We start from the raw sequence: 26044 nt of genomic DNA on the forward strand, positions 1-26044 counted from the left end.
ATTGTGTGAACAAGTGTGTCTCTCTTTTGTGACTTCTCTTGAGCTGCTTTTGTTTTTCAGTTTTTTCTTTCTTCTCCTGTTTTTTCTTTTTTCTTTTTCTTTTTGGTCCAAATATGATGTATTAGCTACTGTTTTACCTTCTTATATATTACTTAATTTCATTATCATCCCTAGAAGCCTGTAAGTGTTTTAATGAGGGACAGACAAAAGGAAGAACAGAATATGAGGTGAGGTTAGCAGGAGCTAGGCAAAAGAGAGACGAAACTGTATTCAGAATACATTATGTGAAAAAAATACTTTCAACAAAATGTAAAAAAGAGAATAGCTCTCCATCTAATACCTTATAATGAATGGATAAGATCAAATGATTCTTTGTCTTTGAATAACTACAAACAATTAATGCACTGTTGTTTTAGAAATTAGGAAAATAAGAACAGTTAATTCTTAAATCAAATATTAGGCAAATATACTATGTGGGGGACCCTTTGTACTTGTCCTTTCTTGCACATATATAATCAGAAGTAGATTTTTTTATGTACCTTTTTACATGTTTATCACTCTGCTTTGCTCGTATGTGACCTTACTCATCCTTCTTCGTCCCAGAACTCTCCCTCTTGTCCACTTCCATTCAAAAAGAGTCTTCAATTTATTTTCATCAAATATATGCATATATATATATTTATTATCGATGTCATATAGGATAAAAACATGTATGTGTGCTCCTCCCTACCACAGTACAGTGTTTTACTTTGCAAATGATGTAGAAATTGCTTGAGACCATCAAAGACTATAAAATACAATTGTATTGTCATTTTTAAAAATTTTTATTAGATATTTTCTTTATTTACATTTCAAATGGTATTCCAAAAGTTCTCTTCATCCTCCCCACACCCTGCTGTACTAACCACCCACTCCCACTTCTTGGCTCTGGTTTTCCCCTGTACTGGGGCATATAAATTTGCAAGACCTAGGGGCCTCTCTTCTCAATGATGGCCAACTAGGCCATCTTCTGCTACATATGCAGCTAGAGACATGAGCTCTGGGGGTACTGGTTAGTTCATATTGTTCCACCTATAGGGTTGCAGACCCCTTCAGCTCCTTGGGTACTTTCTCTAGCTCCTCCATTGGGGGCCCTGTGTTCCATCATATAGATGGCTGTGAGCATCCACTTCTGTATTTGCCAGGCACTGGGATAGACTCACAAGAGACAGCTATATCAGGGGCCTTTCAGCAAAATCTTGCTGGCATATGCAATAGTGTCTGTGGTTGGTGGCTGATTATGGGATGGGTCCCGAGGTAGGGTAGTCTCTTGATGGTCCATGCTTTCGTCTTAGCTCCAAACATGGTCTCTGTAACTCCTTCCATGGGTATTTTGTTCCCTATTCTACAACCTCTCTGGAAGTCAGTCTGGTGGTACCTCAGAAAATTGGACATAGTCCTACTAGAAGATCCAGAAATACCTCTCCTGGGCATATACCAAGAAGATGTTCCAACTGGTAATAAGGACATATGCTCCACTATGTTCATAGCAGCCTTATTTATAATAGCAGATGCTGGAAAGGACCCAGATGTCCCTTAACAGAGGAATGGATATAGAAAATGTGGTACATTTACACAATGGAGTATTACTCAGCTATTAAAAACAGTGAATTTATGAAATTCTTGGCCAAATGGATTTATCTGGAGGATATCATCCTGAGTGAGGTAACCCTATCACAACAGAAGTCACTTGATATGTACTCACTGATAAGTGGATATTAGCCCAGAAACTTAGAATACCCAAGATACAATTTGCAAAGCACAAGAAAATCAAGAAGAAGAAAGACCAATGTCTGTATTATCATTTAAAAAGGACAATATACTGAAGGGCAGTAGAATGCTTTGGTGAAGTTATTATGGTAAACTTTCACTTTTCCTCTTCTGTACTTTAGTATAGAGGCCATTGTTCTTTAATATTCGAAGAGGTTTTAGCCTAACTTTAAAGTTATACCTTACATTAAAGTGTTTATATTTGAATATAATCTACCAACCGTATTTAAATTTATTCTTACACTTGATACCCATGATGACCTTGTAAAAGCAAGCTAATAATGTCTTATTATTTTGGTACTGAGGTTTAGTGTGCTCCATTCAAAAATAAAAATAATATGCATTTAAAGATACAAGTAATTATAAACTATTGACCTTTTATTTATGTAACTTTTCATCTTCTTGTACAATGTTTCTCTTATTCAATGTGCCATTCCCTGCTCTTTCATAAAGATTCTATGGCTTTCACTGATTTCTCCTAGCCTTTAGCCTATGTTAATGCCTTACTTCTCTATGGATTTTCTAACTTGTTTTATTTCCAAAATAACTTGTTTACTTGAAAAAAAATCTTACTCAACTAAAATTGATTGGTATCATCTTCATCCACCAGAATTTGTCACTTACTCATTTATTCTGATCACATTTGAAAACCTGACTCATTTCCATGTATCCAAAATGACTTATAGATTTTTTTTTTTCAGTACTGCTCTGAAGAAAAAGAAAATGGTTAGTAATATCAGTAAAAGTGGTGCACACGGGAATTTTTAGATTCATTACTGATTTTGTGTCTTATATTGTGGTGTTTTGTTAACCTTGTATTCCCCCTAAATATATTAAGAGGGTATAAGAATGTTCACTTTAATTTTTACTGTCAACTGTACATGATCAAGAGTAACCTGCAAGTAAGAGTCACAAATGAACAATTACCCTGCTAAGATGGAACTATGTCATATCTCAGTAGAATGGTCTTGATTATTGATTGATGTGATAGGGCACATCCCACTGTGTATGGTACTGTCTCTACAAAGGTCATCTTGGGCAGTATAAGAAAATGTTCTGGTATAGATGACTTGTATGAGGCTATGCCAGTGCCTGGCAAATACAGAAGTGGATGCTCATAGTCATCTATAAGATGGAACACAGGGCCCCCAGAGCAGAAGCTAGAGAAAGCACCCAAGGAGCTGAAGGGGCCTGCAACCCTGTAAGTGGAACAACAGTTTGAACTAACCCCAGAGCTCATGTCCCTAGCTGCATATGTAGCAGAAGATGGCCTAGTCGGCCATCACTGGGAAGAGAGGCCCGTTGGTATTACAAACTTTATATGCCCCAGTACAGGGGAATGCCAGGGCCAAGAAGCAGGAGTGGGTGGGTAGGGGAGCAGTGTTGGGAGGGAGGGTATAGAGAACTTTCAGGATAGCATTTGAAATTTGAAATGTATATAAAGAAAATATCTAATTAAAAAGGGCCTGAGCAATCCAATAAGTGTGTTCCTCATGGTGATGTCACCAGGTTCCTGCCTTGATTTCCTAACCTGACTTTCTTCAGTGATGGAGGAAAGGTAAGAAGAAAGAGATCAACAATCAAGCATCCTGGATGGAGAGGGAGGCTGGGTGAGCACAAAAAGATTTGTTGAAGTTCATTGGGAGAGGCTGAGAGATCATAGGAAAAGAAAATTAAAAAATGCTCCCTAATGATGTATAAAAAGGACAGACTGTAATATAGGAAAATCCATCAATGTAATCCATTATATAAACAAACTCAAAGACAAAAACCACATGATCATCTCAATAGATGCAGAAAAAGCATTTGATAAGATCCAACACCCATTCATGATAAAAGTCTTGGAAAGATCAGGAATTCAAGGCCCATACCTAAACATGATAAAAGCAATCTACAGCAAACCAGTAGCCAACATCAAAGTAAATGGTGAGAAGCTGGCAGCAATCCCACTAAAATCAGGGACTAGACAAGGCTGCCCACTTTCTCCCTACCTTTTCAACATAGTACTTGAAGTATTGGCCAGACCAATTCAACAACAAAAGGAGATCAAGGGGATACAAATTGGAAAAGAAGAAGTCAAAATAACACTTTTTGCAGATGATATGATAGTATATATAAGTGACCCAAAAAATTCCACTAGAGAACTCCTAAAACTGATAAACAGCTTCGGTGAAGTAGCTGGATATAAAATTAACTCAAACAAGTCAATGGCCTTTCTCTACACAAAGAATAAACAGGCTAAGAAAGAAATTAGGGAAACAACACCCTTCTCAATAGTCACAAATAATATAAAATATCTTGGCGTGACTCTAACTAAGGAAGTCAAAGATCTGTATGACAAAAACTTCAAGTCTCTGAAGAAAGAAATTAAAGAAGATCTCAGTAGATGGAAAGATCTCCCATGCTCATGGATTGGTAGGATATACATTGTAAAAATGGCTATCTTGCCAAAAGCAATCTACAGATTCAATGCAATCCCCATCAAAATTCCAAATCAATTCTTCAACAAATTAGAAAGAGCAATCTGCAAATTTATCTAGAATAACAAAAAACCTAGGATAGCAAAAACTCTTCTCAAGGATAAAAGAACCTCTGGTGGAATCACCATGCCTGACCTAAAGCTTTATTACAGAGCAATTGTGATAAAAACTGCATGGTACTGGTATAGAGACAGACAAGTAGACCAATGGAATAGAATTGAAGACCCAGAAATGAACCTACACACCTATGGTCACTTGATCTTCGACAAGGGAGCTAAAACCATCCAGTGGAAGAAAGACAGCATTTTCAACAAATGGTGCTGGCACAACTGGTTGTTATCATATAGAAGAATGTGAATCGATCCATTCCTATCTCCTTGTACTAAGGTCAAGTCTTGAAGTGGATCAAGGAACTTCACATAAAACCAGAGACACTGAAACTTATAGAGGAGAAAGTGGGGAAAAGCCTCGAAGATATGGGCACAGGGGAAAAATTCCTGAATAGAACAGCAATGGCTTGTGCTGTAAAATCGAGGATTGACAAATGGGACCTCATAAAATTGCAAAGCTTCTGGAAGGCAAAAGACACCGTCAATAAGACAAAAAGGCCACCAACAGATTGGGAAAGGATCTTTACCTATCTTAAATCAGATAGGGGACTAATATCCAATATATATAAAGAACTCAAGAGGATGGACTCCAGAAAAATCAAACAGCCCCCTTAAAAGATGGGGCTCAGAGCTAAACAAAGAATTCTCACCCATGGAATACCGAATGGCTGAGAAGCACCTGAAAAAATGTTCAACATCCTTAATCATCAGAGAAATGCAAATCAAAACAACCCTGAGATTCCACCTCACACCAGTCAGAATGGCTAAGATCAAAAATTCAGGTGACAGCAGATGCTGGCGAGGATGTGGAGCAAGAGGAACACTCCTCCACTGTTGGTGGTATTGCAAGCTTGTACAACCATTCTGGAAATCAGTCTGGTGGTTCCTCAGAAAATTGGACATAGTACTACTGGAGGATCCCGCAATACCTCTGTTGGGCATATATCCAGAAGATGTCCCAACCGGTAAGAAGGACACATGCTCCACTATGTTCATAGCAGCCTTATTTAATAGCAAGAAGCTGGAAAGAACCCAGATGCCCCTCAACAGAGGAATGGATACAAAAAATGTGGTACATTTACACAATGGAGTACTACTCATCTATTAAAAAGAATGAATTTATGAAATTCCTAGGCAAATGGTTGGACCTGGAGGGCATCTTTCCTTAGTGAGGTAACCCAATCACAAAGGAACTCAAATAATAAGTACTCACTGATAAGTGGATATTAGCCCAGAAACTTAGTATAGTGAGATATAAGGTACAATTTGCAAAACACGTGAAACTGAAGAAGAACGAAGACCAAAGTGTGGAAACTTTGCCCCTTCTTAGAATTGGAAATAATCACCCATGGAAGGAGTTACAGAGACAAAGTTTAGAGCTGAGACAAAAGGATGGACCATCTAGAGACTGCCATATCCAGGGATCCATCCCATAATTAGCCTCCAAAGGATGACACCATTGCATACACTAGCAAGCGTTGGCTGAAAGGACCCTGCTATAGCTGTCTCTTGCGAGACTAGGCCGGGGCCTAGCAAACACAGAAGTGGATGCTCACAGTCAACTATTGGATGGATCACAGGGCCCCCAATGGAGGAGCTAGAGAAAGTAACCAAGGAGCTAAAGAGATCTGCATCCCTATAGGTGGAACACCATTATGAACTAACCAGTACCCTGGAGCTCTTGACTCTAGCTGCATATGTATCAAAAGATGGCCTAGTCGGCCATCACTGAAAAGAGAGGCCCACTGGACAGGCAAACTTTATATGCCCCAGTACAGGGGAATGCCAGGGCCAAAAAATCCAAAAAATGAGAATGGGTGGGTAGGGGAGTGGGGGTGTGTGTGGGAGACTTTTGGAATAGCATTGGAAATGTAATTGTGGAAAATACGTAATAAAAAATGCAAAAAAAAAAAAAAAAAGAAATAGGACAGACTGAAACTGGATCGGGAAGCAAACAAACAAACAAACAAACAAAAGCAAGTTACCTGGAAGTATGAGCTGAACTAAACTACTTTCTCCCCAAGTTGCCTTGCTCATGGAATGAGTCTCAACAAATGAAAGCAAACTGGGCATAGGATTAAAGGATCAGGATCTTTTCTTTGTATCTCCAGTGCCTAGGATAAAACGCAGCAGACCATGTTATTTAAGTTCTTGGAAAAAATACTTACAACTTTTTAAGTGATAATAAAATGGACTAAAAAGTAACAGTTTGCTATTTCTGAGTCCAATAAGTTCTTCTATACAGAATAGACTCCCACAGAAATTAATTATAAATTATAGTTATTACATTAACTTGTATCGTAGTGTTTTTAGAGTAAAATGGATGAAAATCACCAATTAATTTCGAAATCCTACTTAAAGCTACATATCAATAGGCTTATACGTAGAATTGTTTGTTTTATTTGCTAATATGCCTACAGATGAGGAAGTAGTTAACTCAACTAGTTTATTACATAGTCCCAGAGAAACATCAGACTCTCCATTTTTAGCCTTAAGAAACTAGATATAGAAATGTGCATCAGTAAGTACAAATCTTTGGTGTTTTCTAGGAGTAAAATCTTAAAATATACCTTAACAACATTCCCCAAAATGTAATAATATAAATATTTACATTTGAATATAAGTGGAACAGGATAAGGAAAATGACAATAAAATAGGTTTTAAGTCAAGGTCTCACTATCTAGCATTGACTAGCCTGGAATTGACTACATAGACAAGGTTGACCTTGAAGTCATAATCTTCCTACCTTAGTCTTCCAAGGATTAGGTTATATCACTAGGCTAGGCTCTGTGTCATGCTGATTAATTTTTTTTTATATTTTTATTAGGTATTTTCCTCATTTACATTTCTAATGCTATCCCAAAAAGTCCCCCATACCCTCCCCGCACCCCACTTCCCTATCCACCTACTCCCACTTTTTGTCCCTGGCATCCCTTGTACTGGGACATATAAAGTTTGCATGACCAATGGGCCTCTCTTTCCAGTGATGGCCAACTAGGCCATCTTTTGATACATAAGTAGCTAGAGTCAAGAGCTCCACACCAGTCAGAATGGCTAAGATCAAAAATTCAGTTGACAGCAGATGCTGGGGAGGATGTGGATAAAGAGGAACACTCCTCCATTGTTGGTAGGATTGCAAGCTTGTACAACCACTCTGGAAATCAGTCTGGCGGTTTCTCAGAAAATTGTACATAGTACTACCGGAAGAACCCGCAATACCTCTCCTGGGCATATACCTAGAAGAAGTTCCAACTTGTAGTAAGGACACATGCTCCACTATGTTCATAGCAGCCTTATTTATAATAGCCAGAAGCTGGAAAGAACCCAGATGCCCCTCAACAGAGGAATGGATACAAAAATTGTGGTACATTTTCACGATGGAGTACATGCTGACTATTTAATGTAAATGGACAAAGCTTCAAAAGGTTTTATTTATTTATTTATATACATATGACAATGATATTTCAATTTTCTTTTAAAAATATGTATATGTCCAAGTGTGAGTTTTTATTTGCATGTATTAGGGCAGCTGGGAACAAACAGAAGACTAGATACCTCGATACAATGTTATAGGCACTTGTGAGCTGTCTGACAGGGATGATGGGACCAAATTTGTGACCTGTCATGCAGAGCATGTATGCTTTATTGCTGAGCCATCTGCTCTAGACCTCCCACACAATATTATTGTAATTTTTAGGCTAACAAAGGAAAGCTTTGCTAATCAAGTATATATACAACTTAGGGGAAAAACTCAGGAAAAGTTAAGTATAATAATTATCAATAGAGAAAATTCTAATCACAGAAGAGGTGATATATTTGCTAATGTTAAAGACAAGGTAGATTAATTTAAAATTAGTTTCTTTGTTGTGAGTTACTGAATTCATTTAGTGAATATTAAATAGTTGTTTATGGTTAATATGTGGATTTGCTCATTCTCAGTTAACACTTACCTACTTCACAGTAGAAACTTAACGCTGTCTTAAAGTTTATTCATAAAAATGCTCTCACTTTACTGCTCAAAAATCCCTAACGGTTACCTATTCTTCTGAAGAATAACCATTTTACATAAAACTTTACCCACTGAAGTGTCATTAGTAAATATAAAAGAGTGTACAAAGGTGCCAGTGACAAGAGGGATGACAGAGAAAGTAGATTCATATAGACATCAAGGTAAAGAAAAGAATATGTGCACCCATATTACATAAAATATTTCAGCACAGAGTTAGGTCTTTGGTTTCTACTAATTTCAGTTCCGCTTCTCAAACACAATGTTATTCAGTACAATCAACTTTTTATCCTAATATCTTTCTTTTGTTTTCTTATTTTTGTGCCTTTTATTTTTTATAGTACATGACAATACGTTTACATAATCTCTATTTTTATTTTGTAACACTATTGATCCCATTTTCCAGAGTAAAAATATAGAAAAATATCTTCCTTCTTCTTTGGTTAAATTCTTTCCCTCTCCCTCCCTCTCCCTCTCTCTCTCTCTCTCTCTCTCTCTCTCTCTCTCTCTCTCTCTCTCTCTCTCTCTCTCATTCTCTTTCTATCTCTCTCAAATAGAGTCTTTCTTCTTACAATGCACCCTAACTACATTTTTCTCTCATTTGATTCCTTCCAGGCCTTACCATCTCTTTTCCCCCATATCAACTCCCCTTCTTTCTCCCTTAAGAAAAGAACAAGTCTCCAAGAGACAAGTACTCAATACAACAACACAAATTACAAGAAGACAAGGTAAGAGCCCTCACATTAAACTGGGACACAGAAACCCAAGAGGAGGAAAAGAGTCCCAGGAGCAAGTAAAAGAGTCAGAGAGCCATCTGCTTTCAATGTTAATCATCCCACAGACACAAAGATAACAGCCATAACACATACATAGTGGACCTGGAATAGACACAGGAAGGCTCCAAGCTTGCTACTTCAGTTGCTTTGTGCCTTTTTGTGCCTGGCTTAGTTGATTCAGTGGTTCATATTCTCCAGGGGTCCTCCATTTTTTCTAATTCCTACAATCTTTTCTTACTCTTTTCTAAGGGATACCTCCAGCTCTGAGGGGAGGGGCCCAATGTAATCCACCAAATTAGACCCTCTTGTCATGTCTTTCTGTGGGTATCTGCATTTGCTACTGAAGTAAGCCTCTTTCTTACTATCAGATATTTTATAAAGGCTGCATAAATGGACAAGCATAATATTAATATTTAAATGAAGGAAAAGGAACAAAATTGTTGAAGATTAACATTAAAACACAATAAATTAAAGTTCTTTAACATGAACCAGAACTTATGGTATCTATGATTGGATTGTTTGACATGAATTAATCTTTTAGAGACCCAGACTTAAAATCTAGGTATATCTGGCAGGTGGAAGGGGAAAGTTGCTGAGCGTGAATTTTAAAACATGCTAGGCATGTCATGTATTTAACTTTTAAACTACACCCTTGGTTCTCAAACCTAATTCTCATTGATAGAACTCTTTTGGTGGTTTTTATGATCATTTAATCATTTTGCAAAAAAAACCATTGAGCCTTCTATTTTATGGAAGTAGACTGGAAATAGATTTTACTAATTGGTATATAATAATGCGATTAGATAAGTCAATTCTCTTTTGAGTTTAAAAAAAGACAAATACCAATTTAATTGAGCATTATTTTAGTAATAAAACAATAATAGCTTCTATTCTTACATGTATGTGTACACATGTGTATATGTATCCACACACAACCATAAACCATACACACACACACACACACACACACACACACACACACACACACACACACACACATATACACACAAGAGAGACAGACAGACAGGAGAGATAAAAGAGAGAGAACAAGAGAGAGAGCACGCATAAGAAACTAGGTCTGCCTTCTGTTCTTTGCTTTACTTTTGTTTTGAATCATTCTTTACCTCTATAATTTGATTTTGATTAAAAATTATTAAAAAATTCTTCCATATGGTACATTTCCTGGTGTATTGAAATGCCATTATTTTCATATGCAAATTTATGCTGACAATATTTCTTCATCAGCCTTATCAGAGAAAAGGGCAATAGGAATAGTGGGTTGAGATTCTCAGCTCGCTTCCTACTGCTAGGTGAAAGCAGTTTCTGTATAAAGGGTGTCTATACTGCATTGTCACTATTGCTATCAAAGAAGTTTGGGTCACATACTTATAAAAAAGGTATTTGAAGAGATACTATAGTGATTGACTAGCTGGAGGCCACAACATCTGGCTTATAAAGTATCTCATGGGGAAAAGAAGCGTAAGTATCTCTAGGTACCTGTCACATGCCTCACTGTGAGTAATTCTGGGAATGACAAGATCAAGCCAGAATAGGTCAGGGGAAAAAGCTCCAACAGGGGAGCAGCCAGACTGACATCATCTCACTGCAGCTGAAGAATTTGAAAATGTGTGTAGTAGACTTCATACTGACTCTGGTTTTTAATACTGATTCTGAAATACAGAATACATCTAGGAGATTGAATGTTGTATCTTACAAATAGAGGCCTGCTCCTCCAGCCAGTCACCATTTCTTGTTCGTCTCTTTTCATGGTGTACTTTTGCTTCTCTCTCTCTCTCTCTCTCTCTTTTTAACTATCTCAAAGAAGAGGAATAGTGCAATAAGGGTGAGCAAACTATAGCATTTTCACCATTGATTTAATTAATGTTAAGGTTAATATTCAATATAAAGTTTTGAAAATAATCATACATAATAAACTAGTATATCAAATGTGGTTAAAAATATAGCCCCAAAGAATCATTCTATGTTAAATTTATGGAAATTTGGGAATTGAGTATTTATTTCTCACAGATATGCTTTTAATATTTTTGCAGAATGCAGGTATGAATATGGCTTTCATTATAATTTATTGTAGCATCCTTGTTACATTTAAGTATAATTGTGAGATGATATTTTATAGAAAAAGTAATTACCATATTTTTATAATATTAACCATTTTAAAGATTAAACTGTAGCTTTAAATCTATAAAAATTTTCAGCTTAGAATCAAATATTTTATCATTCTTTTCAAAATTTTTTGAATTTATAGTATTTTCACAGTTAACCTCTTAGTGTTAGACAAATAAATAATGAGGCACTCATCCCTATGAAAACCTAATTCTTCTCCCAGAAATTGTGAGTTTCTTGCAATTCTAAGTCTAGGTATGGAATCCCTATAAAATGTCCCCTTCCGCATTAACAATGTCCAATGATATTTTCAATGTTGCAGTCTTGTTTATGTAGTTATTTCTAGGAAAACTGCTTTACAGCCTAGGTCCTGCTATTGTGGTCCTTACAAACTTTCCACCCAACCTTTCACAATGTTCCCTGGGCATTGGATGCAGGGCAGACTCCATCCGTTGTATTTAGTGTGTGTGTATGTGTGTGTGTGTGTTTATGTGTGTAAACTTTGTGTATGCATATATATATATATATATGTATATATATGTATATATATGCATATACATATATATATACATGCAATCATACATATATACATACATATGAATGTATGTTACAAAAATAATCTAAGAAAAAGAATCAACTTGCAGAGGGTATTAGAAGGGGTTTGAGGGGGGATGCTGGGAAAAGGTGGTGGGAGATTTAAACATTTTAACAAGGATATAAAAACAAACCTTCAGAAATGCTTATTATATGAAACAGTAGAAAACTGGGATGAATTGGAAGTAATGACAGCTACTCCATTTTGAAATTATGCACAAAAATAAGAAAAATCCCATAAATACATTTCAATAAAAAGGTAAAAATATTACCCTTAAGTGTTAATTATTTTCCAAGTTTTCTTTCAGTAAGCTGCATTTGCTTGTTTGCTTAAGTATTTATTTATATATGTATTCATGGAAACTTTAGATATAGACCTGCTTAAAGAGAAAAATCCTACCTTTAAAGATGTTTTGCATCTCATAATGCTGGTTCCAGATATTCTTAGCTAAGTTACAGATCAGTCAGAATAGCAGCAAAAACATCTATTTATTTATTCATTCATTCATTCATTCAGTCAGTCAGTCAGTCATTCACTTTATATTTTTATTCCCCACACACCCTTCCTCTCCTCTAGTCTTATCCTCCTATCTCCCTTCTCCCATTTTCCTCTTCCCTTCTCTAACCCTGACCATTGTGTACCCACCTACCCTGGAACATCAAGTGTCATCAGGATTAAACGTTTCCTCTCCCACTGAAATCAGAGAAGGCAGACCAATTATGGGAAAGAGATGAAAAGGCAGAAAACAGAGTCTGACTCAGAGACCACCCCCCTCCAGTTGTTAGAAACCAACATGAAAATCAAGCTGTAATTCTGCTACATATATGAAGGGTACCAAGGTCCAACTATGCCTGCTCTTTGGATAGTGGTTCAGCCTCTGTGAGTTCCCATGGGTCCATGATAGTTGGGAGTGTATGTATTAAGATCCTCCAGCTCCCCTAATCCTTGCCTTGATTCTTCCACAAGACTCCCTGAGCTTTACCGTACCACAAGGGCACTAGTTGATTTATGTTCTTAGCAGCTTTATGTAACAACCAGAAACTGGAAACAACCTACATGTTCCACAAGTGAAGAATGGATTAAGAAAATGTTGTACATCTACTATTAAAAACAAAGACATCATGAATTTTGCAGAAAAATGGGTGAAACTTGAGACTACCATCCTGAGGGAGATAACCCAGACCCAAAAGGACTTCCATGCTATGTATTCGCTTGTAAGTGGATGTTAACCATTAGTGTACAGGATACCCATGCTGCACACTACAGACCCAAAGAGGTTAAACAAGAAAGAAGGCCTAAGTGAGGATGCTTGAATTTCACAATGAGAAGGCACCAGTCTAGTAACCAAAAAATGAGTCCTTGCCAAAGGCCTAACCATACTGTCAGAATGGTCTAAGTCAAACAGTTAGTAGCATGCAAAATCTCTATGTGTAGCATAAATCATCCAGTACTGACATTGCCACTAGCGTCCCAAACTAAGACAAGCTGTAAGATAGAAGTTGCTCTTAAATATAAAAATCTAAAATTCAAAGCATTACCTATAGCCCTTGACCCCAGATGATCTGATAGCCTTCAAGGCTTCATTTCCATTTTGCTTATCTCCCTGAGTAGCCAAATACCAAATTCATTTGCTTCTTGGTGCTCCCTATACCCAGTGTTCATTCTTCCATTTAAAAAATATTTTATTAGTTATTTTCCTCAATTACATTTCCAATGCTATCCCAAAAGTCCCCCATACGCTCCCCCCCACTCCCACTTTTTGGCCCTGGCGTTCCCCTGTACTAGGGCATATAAAGTTTGCATGTCCAATGGGCCTCTCTTTCCACTGATGGCCGAATAGGCCATCTTTGGTACATATGCAGCTAGAGTCAAGAGCTCCGGGGTACTGGTTAGTTCATATTGTTGTTCCACCTATAGGGTTGCAGTTACCTTTAGCTCCTTGGATATGTTCTCTAGCTCCTCCATTCTAAAGCATGCATATGAACTCTCTAACTTCTTTCTGTCTCTGTGAAAATGTCTTTGTAGACTTACCTAGCTACTTCTCACACTTTGCCTCTGTATCATTGTAATTACAATAACTCTTGAAATGCACAATCTTTTATTTATATTATTTTTGAAATTAAAATATGTTTATATACTTTCTCTTTGCAATTTCCTCCTTACAATCCATTCCACATTCTCCAAGTCCTTTCTTTATCCCAAATCCATTGCTTTTTGTCTCTTTTTAATTAATTTTTGGTGTTATTGGTGTTGGTAGTGTGTATGTGTTCCTACTACACAAATACAATCTGCTCAGTACATATAAAGCTACTGGTATGATATAATTTCATGCTGGGTACCTGGCATTAGATAATTAATTGGCGGGCTTCTTTATTTTTTACCTTATCTTACTTTTCTATTAATTGATGAAAAGAGAGACTTCATTAGTATTCTACATCAGAGCACTGTGAACATAAGCTACACACTATCACACTGCTGCTTTATCTAATTTACATGACAGTGAATTTAGTTTTTCTACCCTAACCAGAGTTCATAAATAGTTCTTTAGTATAATTAACCCATGTACAATTTGTACATAAATTCAAGAATTCTGATTATGTCAAGAATATTGCTGAGCTTAGAAATTGTTTTAAATTTTTAATGAATAGCTAAATAAAATATCTCTATATTGTATAACCTGAGTAGGTTTTGGAAGTGAAGGTCTTACAAAAAAAGCAAGCAGAGGAAATGAACCAAAACAATAATAGTAAGAAAGTTCTATTTTAATATTTTATACTACTTCCTTAAAAATATACACTGATTATTTAATTCAGTTATCTCTAGATTTTGTAAGAAAATTTATTAGAGTTGTAATATCCAGGACCCTATTGTTTAGTCACTTCATCAAAGTCCTCCTTATTTGCAAGGACTTTTTTGTTGTTTAGTTATTTGTACATAGGTATCTAAAAAGAATAATATGTCTGTGACTACAGGTTCTCAAAGAAGCCACTAGAAGACAACAGAAACCTTGGAACTGGAGTCTCAAGCAGGTGAGAACTAGCCAACATTAATACGGAGAAATGCAAATCTTGTGCATGTGCAAAATATACTATTAACCACAGAATAAACTTCCAATATAATCTAAGCACCACTCCTTGCAAACATTGCTTGAAATTGAGAAGGGAAGATGTGCTAGGGTTCACTAAATGAATAAACTTTTCAGAAGAACACTTCGTATTGAGATCCAAGGCTGGGTTTACTGGTGAAGAACACGAATCTTAAGTGAATAAATGGTTTGTTATCCTTCTAGACTAGATGTAAGAAGTACATATTTATTTAATAGCTACTTCATGAAGAGAAATGTATTCAAGTGTGTGCTAATCATTAGCTGCACACAGAATGAGAAGGAAGTAGCTATCAGTGGTGAATAATTTCAAACTAATATGTGTTTTACTAAATATTGTTTTGTACAGTTCAGATGTTTACCGATTTTGAAAATCACCTTGTATCACTTTATCCTCTGATCTCAAATAAAATTTAAGTGCTATTCAGAAGACCATTTGATTGCTCCCAGAGAAGAAGCAAATGATATTGCAAGATTGATATTCTGTGACAGTAGTCTAGTATCCTCACAATTCTTTTGAATTCTGATGAGACTCAACTTTTCATGTAATAGCACTAACAGGCAGTTGTAATTTTTAGCTCAATGCAGTATCAAGTCACTAGTGTTAGAATTGTCCTGACCATCATGGTGACAGTTACAGGTGTCAGGCAAAGAAGCAGGGTTAGTTATATTATCCTGGCATCTGACCCGTTTCTTGCTCCTGTGACTTAACAGAATGTGAGGCTGCTCTGATCATGCAGCACTGTAGATGTCTTCTTTTCTAATAGAGTGTGGTTACAAGATGCTGTGGAAACACACATCATTTCTTCCTGGCAATATAACTTCTTCTCATAGAGCAAACAGTGCTCTACATTCATCTTGTTCTTCACCATGCTAAGCTCTACATGGTTGCTAAGCTGATTTCCAAAACGAAACAAAATCCAAGAATATTAAAAAATAAATGTCGAAATCTAAGAATTTCTGCTTGAATAGAGATTGAGTAGCATATATTTACGTGTAGCTAGACATGCCTATAATTCACAGAATAAATACTTTGTTTATTCTTGCTATCTATTTTTTTAAAAAACAGTTCAGTAATGAGTCACAAAGATACGTGAAAATACAATCAATACTATTATAATGATATCTTGAAATTTAACCTTACATTATTTCAGCTGAGATGCTGGATCTGTGGCAAATTTGGTAGAGAGCAAGCCTAATATACAAGAGACCCTGTGTTCTATTCCCATTGGTAACAACACAACAATGACGACAACAACAAGAAGTATATCAAGTGGTTCTTAACCAAAACAGACACAAGACTGATGGTCAATAAAGTCTACGTTGCTGACAGAAAGAATGGCTGCTGATACTATTCCATTTTATTCCCATTACAGAGTATCAGCGTCCTGATGGAAGAAAGCAATGTGTCAGATTAAAAATAAGAACAAAGCACACATATATTTTGGAATTTTTCTTGTAACCATAAGAGAATGAGATACAAATCAAATTCATTCTAAATATTTCTGAGAAAACTTTTGGAAGAGATCTTATTCTAGCTTGCAGTTGGTTATTTCCCTTGTCTTATTCATCAGTTTCATCTCTTTTACTCTCAAAATAACACTTGAATCCTCAAGGAGGATGTCAGGACAATAAGTTGATCACAAACAGAAAAGTTGTGTAGTAGGAAGAGGGACGACTCAGGAGGAGTTTCTATAGAATAAGTTCCTCTTCTTCATGACTGAGAAAAGGTAAACTATAGAGTGATCGCAACACTTATCTTTCACTAACAGCAGAATAACCTTCTAAATATGAGAATGGACAACTTTTCATTCTTATGTCTACCATTAGATTGCTCTGAGGAATTGCTCAGCCTCAGCACATCTGCAGAGTTTGTGTGATCAGATGAATGGGTGGTTCTCATTCCCTGTTCCACACAGCTGTATCTCCCCTGATTCTCCTTCTACATAGTTGCCTATTAGTTACCCATGTTTGGTCATTCAACAATTTCTTGTCTCTTGTCAAGTTTATATGATGTAATTGAGTGTCACTAAAGTTAGTGTTGTAAAATACTTTATAATATTTCTTCTCCATGTGAAAAGACTGCATTTAGCGGACTTTCCCCATGGAAACCAAACTGCCTACTTCTTTGATATGGCAAAATAAACCTATCAGAAGAGATTCCTATTTGAAATATTTGGGATTACTTCAATTATCAAGCTTCCTTCACATTTTGTGTTATCTACAAAAAGTAGCAGTCTCTTTGTTAGAGTTACATATGCCATGTTGCTCCTTTAACCATATTTGAGTCTTTGACCTTTGAGGTATTTTGCATATTTTGTTAGTGTACTTTTAATATCAGTAAATATGGACTCAAAAACTATTAGCATGTAAATATATGACATTAAAATAAACTAAAACCGATAATATCTCCAACCAAATTGTAATAAAATCAAATAGAATATTAGGTCAATTGTAGCATACATTAAATAAGTAAATCATTATGTTATATTTGTGCTCACTGGGCATCTGTCTTGGAACTCTAACTTATTTATTTCAAAGTGTTCTCCAAAACCCCTTGCCTCAGGATGTAATAGAACCCCTAGGCTTGTGACAGGGAAAGGGAGATCAGTAAAACAAGCCCAACAATACAAATATTGTGTCCTTGATAACAACATGAAGGTAAACTACTGCCCTTCAGACGTTGATACTATGATCTAAACAAACAACAGACAAAGAAACAAACATGGTATTGGATACAAGAAGCACAAAGTTCAGTCATGGGGAGATTATCCACAGAGAGAATGTGTAATTGGTAGTAACTCCAACTTATGGTCTCACCCTATCAGCTAATTTATATTGGATGTTGGTAGACCCCTGCTTTGTTGATATTACCTTCATTTACTCTCTCATTTGAGCTACTTTGATCTTCTCTGACAGATGCTGTGGGTACCCACTGTACTGTGTATATTTTATCTGAAACATCTATCTAGTACTAGTTAATGGTAATTTCACCTTTGCTTGTTATACTTTTTTAATTTTTCCATTTTTATTAGGTATTTAGCTCATTTACATTTCCAATGCTAAACCAAAAGTCCCCCATACCCACCCCCCCCCACTCCCTACCCACCCACTCCCCCTTTTTGGCCCTGGAGTTTCCCTGTACTGAGGCATATAAAGTTTGCAAGTCCAATGGGCCTCTCTTTGCAGTGATGGCCGACTAGGCCATCTTTTGATACATATGCAGCTAGAGACAAGAGCTCCGGGGTACTGCTTAGTTCATATTGTTGTTCCACCTATAGGGTTGCAGTTCCCTTTAGTTCCTTGGGTGCTCTCTCTAGTTCCTCCATTGGGGCCCTGTGGTCCATTCAATAGCTGACTGTGAGCATCCACTTCTGTGTTTGCTAGGCCCTGGCATAGTCTCACAAGAGACAGCTATATCTGGGTCCTATCAGCAAAATCTTGCTAGTGTGTGCAATGGTGTCAGTGTTTGGAAGCTGATCATCGGATGGATCTCTGGATATGGCAATCACTAGATGGTCCATCCAAATTTTGTCTCTGTAACTCCTTCCATGGGTGTTTTGTTTCCTATTCTAAGAAGGGGCCAAGTGTCCACACTTTGGTCTTCGTTCTCTTGGGTTTAATGTGTTTAGCAAATTATATCTTATATCTTGGGTATCCTAAGTTTCTGGGCTAATATCCACTTATCAGTGAGTACATATTGTGAGAGTTCCTTTGTGATTGGGTTACCTCACTCAGGATGATGCCCTCCAAGTCCATCCATTTGCCTAGGAATTTCATAAATTCATTCTTTTTAATAGCTGAATAGTACTTTTTTATAAAATCATTTGTCCATAACCAAAACCACAACCATAATAAATTCTTCTTGGAATGTTTTATAATCTGAATTCCTGAGTATATGTAGATAGGACCTAGTCAAGTACAATAACATACTAGAAAAGTATTGTTGGCCAAAGTACATTCATGTTTAGTTAATCATCTGCAACATACAAAGAAATTGGCTTCATTATGGCAGTGTTATACCTATATCATTCATTTTATGTTCTTTCCACCCCCTTTACCTTCCCCATTCACCTCTCTTGTCTTTTTCCTTTACATTCTTTTCCATTCCATTCTTTCCATTCTACCCTGTATAATCTTCTTTTTTGCTTTTATGTTCTATGTTATATATGATATATTATATAACATATAATATAGATTTCAAATATGTAGACAAATATGAAACTTGTCTGAGTCTAGCTTATTTCTCTTAACCTAATATATATGAAACAAAATGTTATATATGCCATATATATCCATTCTTGTTATCTCTTCATCTGTGGACACATATCAAGAATTATTCCTTATATTGGACATTAAGAATAGAGCTAATATAAGCATGGATATACTAGATTCTCTGGTGTGCTGACTTAGAATCTTACGATTCTATACCCAGGAACAGCATGGCTGGATTGTACAGCAGTTCCACATGTACTTTTCTAAGACATCCTCATGTTGTTTTTTAAAAATGCTATACTTTCCCAACAGAGTGAATAAGGGTTCCATTTTGTCTGGATTCTTGTCAGTATTTATTGCAATGTATTTCAGGAAAAATGCCAACATTTATTGCCAAGTACCAATAGGGGAAAACAATGACTGGGGAGATGGGACATCTTCTGAATGGCTTGAGGTACCCATTCTTTGGCCTTTGCTGGTAAGGCCTACCTCATGTCAGAGGCTCCCTGGGCAGTAACACCTGACTGGTGTTGGCCTCCATTTTTCCTGTGCTTGACCAAATGGTTCACATTGGGACTCACAGGTTGACCATGGCACATTCTTTCTTCTGTATTCTGATGTGGGTCACAGGCTCTAAGGACAATGCCTGGTTGCTCATTATTTCCAATTATTCTGTACCTGAATAAAAAGTTGTACCCATCAGGACATGTATGTGTACAGCCAGCCATTCCACTTTTCTTTTTAATTCGACCTGGGTCACAGGCTCTCAGGTCAGCCCGACCTGACTGCTGCTTGCCTCTGATTACTTTGTAATTGTGTGAATGGTTGTTCCCCGTGGCAGTGGGGACGTGGTCAAAGCCTCTTCTCTTCACACTGTTTGGATGTTCATCATGGGTTCCCTGGGTATTAACACAAGACGGCACTTTTTCTTCAAATTCTTTGTATCTGAATGAAAGGCTGTGCTCCTTAGGGCTTCTTTGTGGACAGGGTCCCATTCCACTCATTCTAATTTGTTCTGGGTCACAGAATTTATGGTCATCAAGCCCTAACTGCTGCTTGTCTCTAGTTACCCTGTGCTGACATGAATGGTTGTTCTTAGGAGTGAGGAGGTTGTCAAAGGCCATTCTTCTCTTCTGGCTGTTCAGATGTTGGTCACAGGCTCTCTGGGCATTAACATTGGGCTGTGATTCATCTCTGATTTCTCTGTATCTGAGTGAATGGTTATGCATCTCAGGGCTTATATGTGGAGAACACTCCTTTCCTCTCTTTGCTCTCATTTCATCTGGGTTATAGGGTCCCTGGGCAGCAAGAGCTGACTGCTCCTGGACTCCAGCTCCCCTGTCCTTGACTGGAAGGTTATCTTTGAGAATCATTAGTGGATCACAGTCCACTCCTTTGTTTGTATTTTGATGTGGATCAAAGATTTTCTGGTCAACAACTGGCTCCTGTTTGTCTCTAATTCCTGTGTATCTGAATGAGTGCTTGTGCCCCTTGGAGCCTCCATGTGGAGAGTCTCCCATTCCAATTTTTCTTCTACTTTGGCCTAGGTCACACGATCTCTGGTTAGCAAGACCTGACTCCTGCTTGTTTCCATCTCCCCTGTAACAACATGGATAATCATTTCCCATGGGAGTAGGCAGCTGGACAAAGTCCATTCTTCTTTTTGCTTTTTTCAGATGTTTGTCACAGGGTCTCTGGGCATCAATGCCTGACTGTGCTTTGACTCCGATTCCACTGAATGAGAAAGTGTGGTTGTGTTTCTCAGAGCTGGTGTGGCCACTGCTCATTCTTCTTGCTGGTCTGCTGTGGTTTGGGTCATAGAGACACTCAGAAGTGTAGGTGGAGTCACCCATTTGAAATGCCAATGATTCCACTTTATCCTCTTGTCCTTGGGTCACAGGATCTATGGGGAGTTTGGATGTGTCATCTACATTTTTCTCCAGGTTCTGGAGCAGAGAATTAATGAGGACTTGTAGTTCAACTGCTGTACTGTAGAAGAGATTTTCTCTATCTACTACCTCCTGTAGCCCTGTAACTGGTCGGGGAATTTCATTCCTCAAAGAGTCCCCCTGCCCCTTGTATGTTTTGCTGAGGCTTTCATATTGTGCAATATTTCTGGTGATATTCTTCGAGGAACTTATAGCAGGAGCCTCCCTTTTTCCTGCTATATTAAGGGAGGACTGACTCTCAAGCTTGGCTGTATCCTTGAGCTGGATGGAGCTCGGGATAGAAGGACTTACTCTCCCAAGCCTTTCTCCCTGGCTTATGCTCTCAGATTTCAAAACAGTGGTCCTCACTTCAAGGGGAGGAAATACATTGTCATTCTTTGCTTCAATCCTATCCTTGTGGAATCTGAACTCCCTAGTCTCCACACTCTGATCACTACTCATGAGATTACCTAATCCCTGTGAAGTCTTGAGGTTTTGCCATCCATTCTGAAAGTTGGGCAGTGAGTTCTGTGAAGGTAAGCTGACCTTGGCAGGGTGTACTGTATTGGGGGCATCTGGGTGATGACTCACAGGCCAAGACTGTGGATGCTCATTTGGTTTTAAGTCAATGTTATTATCTAATTTTATTTTTAGAACCAAGTCCCCTGAGTTTTGAGCAGTAGGTTTTTGGAGATGGCCTGGGCTTCTTTTGGCATCTAAAGACTCAAAGTCCTTGAGAGTAATATTGATGGCTTGCCCATTGGGAATCTCACTGGATCCCAGACTCACCCTCCATGCAGGAGGTAGGTCTTCTTTTACCTCCAATGTGTTGGTTAGTTTGGCCATTGAAGGTGGGACTCTGTATTCAGGGCCCACAGTTGTTGCACTCAAGCAGGAATGTCCTGAGGGTACATCTTCAGACTGCTTCCAGGGTGCATGCTTGCCCATTCCTGGGCTGGTGTCTGATTGCAGGTAGCCTCTCCCAGTTCCTTGAATTGTTCTGTTCTGCTGGGGTTTTGCATGGAAACAGAAAGTATGGGGCTGAACATTCTGGTTTCTCTGCTGTTGATCTAGATGGGATGTTAAGGGTCCATGGTTGGCAGCAGTTGGAGGGGCTTTTTGGGTCTCCTGAGGTGAATGTTCAAACAGAGGACGTTCCAACCTGGAAGATGATACAGTTTCTACCCTTATCCCTCCTGGATCTTGGTGATGCAATTTTTCCAGGATCAAGGCAGCTTTGGGATAATATTCAGCCTTGGAAACACCGAGTAATCTCCTTCTACATTTCTCAAAATGCCGCATGATGCTGAATTCCAGCTTCATTTTAGTGTTTGAATCAAGGAAGGAAAGATCCTTGCTGGTGTTTATGGAAAGCAGATCATCTGTCCTCAGCACAGAGTTCCTGGATTCCAAACTGTTCCCAGGAGTGCAGCTTGAAGTACAAGGCAGATCTTTGGCCCCAACACTGGGATTCTTCTTGAATGTGCTAAGCATATCAGAATTAGCTAAGGCCCTCTTTAAGGGAACCCCTGTGGGCACAGACCCCGCCATCTGGCTCAACTTGTAGCTTTTGGAGTTGAGGATAGAGGGCTGGCCAGGCTGGTTGGGTTCAGGCAGGTTCTTGCAATAACCATCACCATTTGGTTGGAAAGTTCCCTGAAGCTGTGTCAGTTCACTAGATGGACAGAATCTGACATGGGTTCCTTTTTGTTTTCCCTCATTAATTGCCTTCTCTTCAGGTTGTCTCTTCTTATGATGGTGGATCATTTGATAATGCTCAGGAAGGATGAAGGCTGATGTGATAGTTTTAACAGGCAGGGTGCCCCTGGACGAGTTGTCAGTGGGCTGGCTAATGGCTGCTTGACAATTTTGGACATTACAACCTGCAATGTCTTTCCAATCTAGTCTGTGTGTTGAGCATTCTTTTACATTTGGAAGGGATGTCTGTATCCCTACCTCAGCAGTAGGATGTGCCCTTCTATTGGCTCTTCTCTGGGATGAAGGACGTGATTGGTTTGGTATTGAGCTTGGGAGGTTTTCTAGTTTCTGAACTCCTGTTACACCTACCAAGCTTGGTGTCAGAAGTTGGTGGGGCAAGTGCTGGTCCTGGAAAAGCTGTGGAGGTTCTTTAGCCAGAGGTAGAGCTTGAACAGGGTCACATGCATCAGTAAACCTGACAGATTTATGCCCTGAGGAGGATTTCCTGGACGCCCAGGCAGTAGCCACAACTGCCTCAGAGATCACAGAGGATATGCCCCATAAAAGTTGGTTAAATTTCTGCTGTATAAGAACTTCTAAAAACTTGAGATAAGAAAACAGCTGAGGGAGGGGAAGCGGATTCAGTTTCTCCTTAGAGTACCAAAGTGGGTGGGGAGAAGAGTCCAGTAAAGGACAATGAATGGGCCTTTCCATAGGTTGTGGTACATTCTGAGTATCCTGCGAATTCTTTTGGCAGCTTCTGAAAGCTTTTATGGTAGCAGTTTTCTTCCTGGCCATGTTCTGCTCCCTCAGTACCACCTGCCAATTAGAAACAATACATATGAGCTGGGGTCCCTTCATCCCATTAGTAGACAAGCTTCCTGCTCTGTATGCTCATGGATGACATGAAATCCACATTTCCCAGAGAACCCTCTCTCTTCTGTCCTTCACTCATTCATACTGTGCATAAACACATTTCCTTTTTGACTCATTGGGAGAAACAGCAGAAGGAGCTGTCTATGTCACACTTATCATGGATGTCCTCAGTCAGTGTACCTCAGACAGGATCCCTCAGACAGGATCCTACCTAAAGCTGAGATCTGTAGCTGCCTGGGGACTGTCAGGTGATATCTGCTTCCTCAGACCATAAAAGACACAAGCCCTGAACTGAAGGCCTTGGTCTCAACACCTGCTTCACATTAGCTAAATACAAACAAAAGCAAGTGCCTGAGCTGAAGGTAGGTGAACTTTCTTAGAGCTTGTCCTGTGTCCCCACAATTCCCACAGGCAGTCTGTCTATGGAGGCACAGTGGTCCTTATTGTCCCCTCATACAATCTGTACATGTGGTCTGAGAGCTTCAGGTAGACAGCTCAGGCTACTCTCACCTCTGACCTCCCTACAGACTAATGTGAGGCTACTCCTGGAGATTTCTGCTCACATGTCTGTAGCTAGATTTTAGGTTCTCTATTTCACCCTTAACCACCACTTTTCTTCTACCTTTTCCATTCCCTAACACTAGGTGGGAGAGGAAAGAGAATAGAGGGCAGAAGAGGAGATGTTCTTGTTTTACAACATTCTACTAGTTGTGGGGGCAGGGTTAGTTCCTTTTAGGTATGTTTAATCTTGATCTTCAGGATATGAATTTCTCCTCCTCCTCCTCCTCCTCCTACTCCTCCTACACCTCCTCCTCCTCCTCTTTCTTCCTCCTCTTCTTCTTCCTTCTCCTCCTCCTCCTCCTCCTCCTCCTCCTTCTTCCTCCTCTTCTTCTTCCTTCTCTTCACAACTCTACTTAACAAACTACAAACACCAGACCCCAATAGCAACAAACCAACAACCCAGCATGCCTCTCAAGGTACTAGCGTTTTTATACCCTCTGAAAAGTCCCCAGAATTCCAAACATCACACAAACACAGACACTATCTGCTGCTTGAAGTATCCTATCCCTGTTAGAGCTTAAGGCAAATCATAGGCTGCTACTGTGGACAATCTGAAACCATACCATATCCTACACCTGAGATTACAGCAAGACATATTCTTATATTTCTGTATTTAAAAAAATCCATATTTCACACCTGTCCTTCTAGGGAATGTGAGATTAAGGTTCTTGGACTACTCCTCCATTGTATTTCAGTCAGGGCTTTTCTCACCTTTGGGGTGTTCTTTTCTCTCCCTGGTGGTGGTGACTCTGGATACTCCTTCAGGAATGGTATTAGTAGGTAAAAGAGCCCCACACCACACATAATGGCAAAGCTTATGTCCACTACTATGGACATGGAGCAGGGGATCTTCCATAAGTGAATAATGCTATTCATCAGAAGGAAAATATTCTCCATCTTCAGAATCACAGGGCAGATCTCAGGATCTACTGGATCTACTGGAGTAGAGCATCTGACTTTTCAGGAGGCCTCAGGCCACATCACACAGCTGAGGCCTCCTCATCACAAAGGGCTATAAGCAGAAGGGAGGGTTGCACAGGCCCTCCTCTGCCTCCACCCCAGGAGCCACACCCACTTCCTGGCTTTCCATACTCCCTCCTTTGAAATCTTGCTGCTGAAGCAGTCAAAGATAGATCTCTGTTCATGTATTGTTTCTCTGCTTGATCCCCACAATTTTTCTGCCTTCTGTCTGCTTGAGTCCACTAGGATCTTATTTGTTGATAAAGTAGGCTTTTTTATGGAACTTGGGTTGTTTCTTATGGATTATTACTCTTATTATGGCTTCTGACTGCACATACAGTCTATTCATTCTGAGATCATAGCTTATCTTTTTCCAGTAAATTATTTTTATTAATTGTTTTATTTATTTACATTTCACATTTCTGCCTTCTCTGTCCCACCTCAATTAAACAACCACCACACAGCCCCACTTTCCCTCTAAGAGTGTGCTCTCCACCTTCATCCACTCCCACCACTCACCACTATAACATCTCTATTCTTGGGGCATCAAGTCTCCTCAGGACCAAACACATATCCATCCACTGAGGCCAGAAAATGCAGTGCTCTGCTCTATATGTAGCAGAGGCAAGGGACTAAACTGTGTGTGATCTTTGGTTGTTGGGTTAGTCCTTGAGAGCTCTGAGGGGTCCAGTTAGTTGATAGTCCTGTTCTTTCTATGAGGTTGCAACCCCTTCAGCGCCATCCATCCCTAACTCTTCCACTGGGGTCCCTAGTCTCAGTCCAATGGTTATCTGTGAGTATCT

At 38.7% G+C, this 26044-nt stretch overlaps 1 protein-coding gene and 1 long non-coding RNA gene across 7 annotated transcripts in view; one reads left to right on the plus strand and one right to left on the minus strand.

Moving 5' to 3' along the window:
• Gm31136 overlaps positions 1-26044 on the plus strand; it is a 155363-nt gene that overhangs the window by 42591 nt on the left and 86728 nt on the right. For 4 of the 6 annotated variants that reach the window (XR_001778844.1, XR_001778842.1, XR_001778843.1 and 1 more), the window contains exons 3-4: positions 9021-9133; positions 14873-14929. This is a non-coding gene — a long non-coding RNA (predicted gene, 31136). Of the gene's footprint in view, positions 1-9020; positions 9134-14872; positions 14930-16157; positions 16334-26044 lie in introns of those variants that run through there. The other 2 variants (XR_001778848.1, XR_001778846.1) reach the window with 2 other exon arrangements.
• 4931408C20Rik (RIKEN cDNA 4931408C20 gene) lies at positions 19553-25212 on the minus strand. Its single transcript, NM_001033764.3, has 2 exons — positions 24993-25212; positions 19553-23663 (listed from the first exon to the last, which is right to left on the minus strand). The coding sequence occupies exons 1-2, from the start codon at positions 25176-25178 to the stop codon at positions 19704-19706; spliced, it is 4146 nt and encodes a 1381-aa protein (NP_001028936.2). The 5' UTR covers positions 25179-25212; the 3' UTR covers positions 19553-19703.

This window comes from Mus musculus, chromosome 1, assembly GCF_000001635.26.
Source record: "Mus musculus strain C57BL/6J chromosome 1, GRCm38.p6 C57BL/6J".
In the NCBI taxonomy this organism is placed as follows: Eukaryota; Metazoa; Chordata; class Mammalia; order Rodentia; family Muridae; genus Mus; species Mus musculus.

Bases quoted from the DNA above. Each gene is read 5' to 3' on its own strand.
- 4931408C20Rik (NM_001033764.3), bottom strand. From the start codon at position 25,178: ATGGAGAATATTTTCCTTCTGATGAATAGCATTATTCACTTATGGAAG. The intron at 23,664-24,992 runs GTGAGAAAAGCC...TCTAATTGGCAG, and splicing joins GAGAAAAGAACACCCCAAAG to GTGGTACTGAGGGAGCAGAA.